This window comes from Heptranchias perlo, chromosome 19, assembly GCF_035084215.1.
Source record: "Heptranchias perlo isolate sHepPer1 chromosome 19, sHepPer1.hap1, whole genome shotgun sequence".
Taxonomy (NCBI): domain Eukaryota; kingdom Metazoa; phylum Chordata; class Chondrichthyes; order Hexanchiformes; family Hexanchidae; genus Heptranchias; species Heptranchias perlo.
This window is the reverse complement of record NC_090343.1, coordinates 7,799,198-7,806,421: the sequence shown is the minus strand read 5'-3', so window position 1 is coordinate 7,806,421 and position 7,224 is coordinate 7,799,198. Positions and strand designations below refer to the sequence as shown.

At 44.7% G+C, this 7,224-nt stretch overlaps 1 protein-coding gene across 1 annotated transcript in view; it reads right to left on the bottom strand.

Moving 5' to 3' along the window:
• LOC137335411 (neurensin-1-like) overlaps positions 1 to 4,413 on the bottom strand; it is a 24,989-nt gene extending 20,576 nt beyond the window's left edge. Inside the window, exon 1 of the mRNA XM_068000761.1 lies at positions 4,225 to 4,413. Coding sequence (XP_067856862.1) covers positions 4,225 to 4,413 — 189 coding nt within the window. The remainder of the gene's footprint in view (positions 1 to 4,224) is intronic.
• Between the last annotated feature and the right edge of the window lie 2,811 nt (positions 4,414 to 7,224).

Sequence of the window (7,224 nt, the reverse complement as noted above, 5' to 3'; positions counted from 1 at the left end):
AGAGGTGGGCTTTATGGAGGTCCTTAAAGGAGAAGAGGAGGGTGTTTAGGAAGGAGATTCTAGAGCATGGGGCCTAGGCGGCTGCAGGCACGGCCGCTGGGTGGTGGGGTGAAGGGAGGAGATACCCTGATCTGCAGGTTTCTTGAATTCAACAGACATGACCGTGAGACACAGTAAATAAGATGAGGATGCATACAATACAATATTATTCCCATCAATACTAATATTGAGTAATGCTAATAGACCTGGACTCATTAGCAAGGGTTGAAATCTCTCCCAGTGCCATTACTGTTCTACAGAATATACCGTTTAGTGCGCAGTGCAATAGAGGGCACTGGCTATCAGTGTCGGCATTCACCAGAGCCGGCACAAAAACACTCGGGGCTCCTCCGCACTTCCCAGCACAAGTTCCCCGATCCATTCAAACACAAACGTGCAGTGAAATGCATGAAGAAATAGGCCTGTAGAATGTTTACACCCTGCGTTAATGATAAAGCAAACCATAGCACAATTCTAAATGCTGGAATATTTTGATCCAGTGCTTGTGGGAAATGTTTCTGATATGGTGAGTTTTGCCAGGGCATGGGGGGAGGGCCCATATTTGGCACAAGGCTCCATATTTGACTGGGGCCCCTCGGCACAGGCCCCATAGGCACATGCGTTAACCCACCCTCGGCGTTCACACCTCAACCAGTGCACAGAAAGAATCAAAGTTAAATAAAACCAGCCCATTAGATGCAGAGGATGTATTATTATTTTAAAAAAAACTGATGCCCAGATAATGATATCCGGGCTGAAATCTAATCTCTGGCTTCTGATAATGACAAACTGTTCAGGCTTTGCTCTGGCTAGGTTTACAGCATTGTCTGTATCCCCCGATCAGATTACTGCCACGTAACCAAGCCCAGGGTCCATTATTCTTCATATAAGCCAACTAAAACTCAACGAAGCCTCTAATTGCTCCTAGGATGCCATTATTCTGTAAACATGAGCACCACCTTGAATCTTTTATTGGCTAACAGTCTGTAACATGCTCCCATATGTTTGAGAATTTGAATTCAGTTAAAAAATAATCTGGGACATCCAAAGGTGGTATCAGTAAAAGTATCCATGAAGCTGTCAGATTATCAGAAAAAAAACCAACTGGAAAGTACCGCAGTACAAAGGGATCTGGGGGTCCCAGTGCAAGAAAATCAAAAAGTTAGTATGCAGGTGCAGCAGGTGATCAAGAAGGCCAACGGAATGTTGGCTTTTATTGCTAGGTGGATAGAATATAAAAACAGGGAGGTATTGGTGAGACCGCACCTGGAATACTGCATACAGTTTTGGTGTCCATACTTAAGAAAAGACATACTTGCTCTCGAGGCAGTACAAAGAAGGTTCACTCGGTTAATCCCGGGGATGAGGGGGTGGACATATGAGGAGAGGTTGAGTGGATTGGGACTCTACTCATTGGAGTTCAGAAGAATGAGAGGCGATCTTATTGAAACATATAAGATTGTGAAGGGGCTTGATCGGGTGGATGCGGTAAGGATGTTCCCAAGGATGGGTGAAACTAGAACTAGGGGGCATAATCTTAGAATAAGGGGCTGCTCCTTCAAAACTGAGATGAGGAGAAACTTCTTCACTCAGAGGGTAGTAGGTCTGTGGAATTTGCTGCCCCAGGAAGCTGTGGAAGCTACATCATTAAATAAATTTAAAACAGAAATAGACAGTTTCCTAGAAGTAAAGGGAATTAGGGGTTACGGGAAGCGGGCAGGAAATTGGACATGAATTTAGATTTGAGGTTAGGATCAGATCAGCCATGATCTTATTGAATGGCGGAGCAGGCTCGAGGGGCCGATTGGCCTACTCCTGCTCCTATTTCTTATGTTCTTACGTTCTTATGTTCACTAATGTCCCTTTATGGAAGGAAACCTGCCGTCCTTACCCGGTCTGGGCCTATATGTGACTCCAGTCCCACACCAACATGGTTGACTCTTATCTGCCCTGAGAAGTGGCCTAGCAAGTCACTCAGTCATATCATAACCTCTACCAACGGTTCAAGAAGAAGGCCCACCGCCACCACCTTCTCAAGGATAACCAGGGATGGGCAATAAATGCCAGCCTTGCCAACGATGCCCACATCCCAAGAATGAATCTTTAAAAATGCTCGCAGATATCAGTTATTGTCTATTTATTTGGGAAAAGATTCCTGTATTTTTTTGGCTCTTTCACACGTATACTATCTGCTGGAGTGCAAGATGATTTAATTTGGAGAGAGTTTATAAGGCAGGCTCTGTAAACCTGAGGGGCCTCCCATTGTGTGTTGTTTGAGCAGTACAGTAAGTCGATACTTTGTTGTATAATAACCATTGATGGTTGATTTTTATCAGTCACGTTTCCCTCATTTTTTTACTGTACAAATTGTTTCTAAGACAAACATCAGGTCCAGACAATTTAATAAAGAGAGGAAGCCTTTGGTAAGAGAGTTCCTAAATAAACTCTAGCCAAGCAAAGTTTTAAATATTGCCTTTCCGATCCCATGCCATTCAGAAATAAATAATAAAAAATGTCTTAGATACAAAATCAGTCTTTTTTTTGGTGTCAGCATTAGCGTTCTCCCCCTGCTCTGTGCTGGGGAGCAGCCATTTTGTGAGTGATTGTCAGCCATCACTGAGCTTGGTTGCACAGGAGTCTCTCCTCCTGCTCCTCTCTACGGTAGCTGGCAATAGACTGGCATTTGTGAAGAGGATGGAAACAGGAGACATGCCTGGGAACAATCACAAAGGGAAATGGGGGGAGGAGAGGAAGTCATAAAATAATTTGCCGAAAACAAATAAAATATATAGTTCGGGCATATATGAGATAGTCACTAGCAAATCCAATGGGGAATTCAGGAGAAACTTCTTTCCCCCAGAGAGCGGTGAGAATGTGGAACTCGCTACCACAAGGAGTAGTTGAGGGCGAATAGTATGGATGCATTTAAGGGGAAACTAGATAAGCACATGAGGGAGAAAGGAATAGAAGGATATACTGATAGGGTGAGATGAAGTAGGGAGGGAGGAGGTCCACGTGGAGCATAAACACCGGCATAGACCAGATGGGCCGAATGGCCTGTGTCTGTGCTGCACACCCTATGTAATTATCGACCTCCTCAAACACATTGCAACTGTCAGTCCAATGACAGGCGGTTGTTTTTAGGGACAATGTGGAGCTTTTTTCTGGCGTTCAAAAGGTGAGTAAAATAAACAGGGTGCTCACAGAAATGGAAAAGGGTGAAGTTAAGTCAACAAAATGTCAGAAAATTCACCCGAAAAGAGTATCAGAGGTCAGGAGTTGGAGACAGCCCACACTGTCTGTGTGCGTCTGGCCCATGGGTCTCAATTTACGGCCAGACCCTAGAAAAGGACTGAGATGGTAGCAGTTCCCGGTGCAGGAACACAGAGACCTGGGGGGGTGGACGTACACAAATCTTTGAAGGTGACAGGACAAGTTGATGAAGCTGTTAAAAAAAAGCATACGGGATCCTTGGCTTTATAAACATAGACATAGAATACGAAACCAAGGAAGTTACGCTAAACCTTTGTAAATCACCGGTTAGGCCCCAACTGGAGTATTGTGGTACCAATTCTGGGCACCGCACTTTAGGAAGGATGTCAAGGCCTTGGAGAGGGTGCAGAGGAGATTTGCTGGAATGATACAAGAGATGAGGGACTTCAGTTACGTGGACAGACTACAGAAGCTGGGATCGTTTTCCTTAGAGCAGAGAAGGTTAAGGGGAGATTTAATAGAGGCGTTCAAAATCATGAAGGGTTTAGATGGATTAAATAAGCAGAAACTGTTTCCAGTGGCTGAAGGGTCGGTAACCAGACAACACAGAATTAAGTTAATTGGCAAAAGAACCAGAGGGGAGATGAGGGGAAGTTTTTTTTACGCAGTGAGTTGTTATGATCTGGAATGCACTGCCTGAAAGGGCGGTGGAAGCAGATTCAATAATAACTTTCAAAAGGGAATTGGTTTAATACTTGAAGGGGAAATATTTGCAGGGCTATGGGGAAAGAGAAGGGGAGTGGGACTAATTGGATAGCTCTTTCAAAGAGTTGGCACAGGCACGATGGGCTGAATGGCCTCCTTCTGAGCTGTATGATTCTGTGATTTGGTTGGGGTACGAGCCCCACTCCCCTTTCCTCATCACTCAGGATAACATGAAGTGCGACCTGGCAGAGCTCCAGCAAGTCTTACCTTCCAGAGGACAGAACGCCACCCACTGGAAGAGCGCTGCGTGTCCAGCTGGTCCAAGCCATCCTCCTCCAGCATTGAGCCGGTGCAGTCCTCGTAGAACAGGTGGAGGTACGAGCGTACCCCATAGCGCTGCTCTTCCGCTGGGCCAGCCCTAGCCGGGGACATGCAGAAATCTGCACAGCCCGCCATGGAGTTCGACTGGAAAGGAAAGAGAAAGAAAATACAGAACGAGCTTTTTGATCAACAGAGAAACCATTGAGTTACATCGAAACTACAGCACAGAAACAGGCCATTCGGCCCATCTGGCCAATGTGGGCATTTATGCTCCACACGAGCCTCCTCCCAACCTACTTCATCTCACCCTATCAGCATGTCCTTCTATTCCTTTCTCCCTCATGTGTTTATCCAGCTTCCCCTTAAAGGCATCGATGCTATTCGTCTCAACTACTCCTTGTGGGAGCGAGTTCCACATTCTCACCACTCTCTGGGTAAAGAAGTTTCTCCCGATTTCCCTATTGGATTTATTAGCGACTATTTTATAATTATGACCTTTAGTTTTCTCCGCGGAGGAGAAAGAGGAAAAAACCCCATTCAGCTGCTCACACCCACTCCTTCTGCAGAGAGTGTACAATCGACTCTGCCCATTTATTTAATCGTCTGCAGGAACATTCTAGAGAACTGCTCCTTCACCATCAGAGGGAATGTATGAAATACTCATGCGTCCGTGCATCATTTCTGCTCCAACCACTACCCTTGAAAAATTGATTAAAAGGGAGAAAATAGAATCTGAGAGGAAACTAGCAAGAAATATAAAAACGGATTGTAAGAGCTTCTACAAGTATGTAAAAAGGAAGAGAGTAGCAAAAGTAAACGTCGGTCCCTTAGAGGCTGAGACACGAGAAATTACAATGGGGATTAAGGAAATGGCAGATGCGTTAAACAAATATTTTGTATCTGTCTTCACAGTAGAAGACACAAAAAATCAATCGGAAATAGTGGGGAACCAAGGGGCTAATGAAAGTGAGGAACTTAAAGTAATTATTATCAGTAGAGAAAAAGTACTTGAGAAACTAATGGGACTAAAAGCCAACAAATCCCCTGAACCTGATGGCCTACATCCGAGGGTTCTAAAAGAGGTGGCTGCAGAGATAGTGGATGCATTGGTTGTGATCTTCCAAAATTCCCTAGATTCTAGAACGGTCCCAGTGGATTGGAAGGTAGCAAATGTAACCCTGCTATTCAAGAAAGGAGGGAGAGAGAAAACAGGGAACTACAGGCCGGTTAGCCTGACATCGGGAAAATGCTGGAATCCATTATTAAGGAAGTGGTAACAGGGCACTTAGAAAATCATAAAATGATTAGGCAGAGTCAACATGGGTTTATGAAAGGGAAATTGTGTTTGATAAATTTATTAGAGTTTTTTGAGGATGTAACTAGCAGGGTAGATAAAGGGGAAGCAGTGGATGTGGTATATTTGGATTTTCAAAAGGCATTCGATAAGGTGCCACATGAAGGTTTGTTACATAAGATAAGGGCTCATGGGGTTCGGGGTACTATATTAGCATGGATAGAGGATTGGTTAAAGGACAGAAAACAGAGAGTAGGGATAAACGGGTCATTTTCAGGTTGGCAGTCTGTAACTAGTGGGGTGCTACAAGGATCAGTGCTTGGGCCTCAGCTATTTACAATCTATATTAATGACTTAGATGAAGGGACCGAGTGTAATGTACCCAAATTTGCTGACGATACAAAACTAGGTGGGAAAGAAAGCTAGTGAGGAGGACACAAAGAGTCTGCAAAGGGATAAAGACAGATTGAGTGAGTGGGCAAGAAGGTGGCTGATGGAGTATAATGTGGGGAAATGTGAGGTTATTCACTTTGGTAGGAAGAATAGAAAACCAGAATATTTTTTAAATTATGAGAAACTATTAAATGTTGGTGTTTCAGAGAGATTTGGGTGTTCTCGTACAAGAAACACTGAAAGTTAGCGTGCAGGTACGGCAAGCAATTAGGAAGGCAAATGGCATGTCGGCCTTTATTGCAAGGGGATTGGAGTACAAGAGTAAGGAAGCCTTACTACAATTGTACAGGGCTTTGGTGAGACCTCACCTGGAGTACTGTGTACAGTTTTGGTCTCCTTATCTAAGGAAGGATATACTTGCCTTAGAGATGGTGCAATGAAGGTTCACTAGATTGATTCCTGGGATGAGAGGGTTGTCCTTTGTGGAGAGATTGAGTAGTCCTGCTAACATTGTTGTGCTGTGAACTACTCCTGCAGCAAGTGACTCCAATCCTGAATTGTATACAAGGTTCATACCATCAAGGTATCCTCTTTCAGACCCCATATTCTCACCATCACAAAGACCGCCTACTTCCGCCCCTGCCTCAGCCCATCTGCTGCTCATTCATGCTTTTGTTACCTCCAAATTCGACTATTCCAATGCTCTCCTGGCCGGCCTCCCACATTGCACCCTCCGTAAACTTGAGCTCAGCCAAACTCTACTGCCTGTATCCTAACTCGCACCAAGTCCCGATCACCCATCACCCCCTGTGCTCGTGACCTACATTGGCTCCCGGTAGACTAATGCCTCGATTTTAAAATTCTCATCCTTGTGTTCAAATCCCTCCATGGCCTCGCCCCCTTCCTATCTCTGTAACCTCCTCCAGCCCTACAACCCTCCGAGAGCTCTGCGTTCCTCCAACTCTATGCCTTCAGCCTTCATGGTCAATAAGATCCAGAACCCTGTCCCTCATCACATCATTCATATTTAACGTGTGGAGCTATGCATCAGCAGACGTTGTCATGGCAAACCACCTGACCCAAAGATGTCAGTACTGAGAGCTGCAACCAAAGGCGATAAGGAAATGGCTGAGGAATGTTCACAGTAATTAAACAGAGAACGGAGGAGACAAATCGTGTAATGGAAAAAGTGACTTATCTTTCACCCTTTATCTTTCAGGCATTATCCTTTGACGTTCCTGAAATATATTGTTGGCATT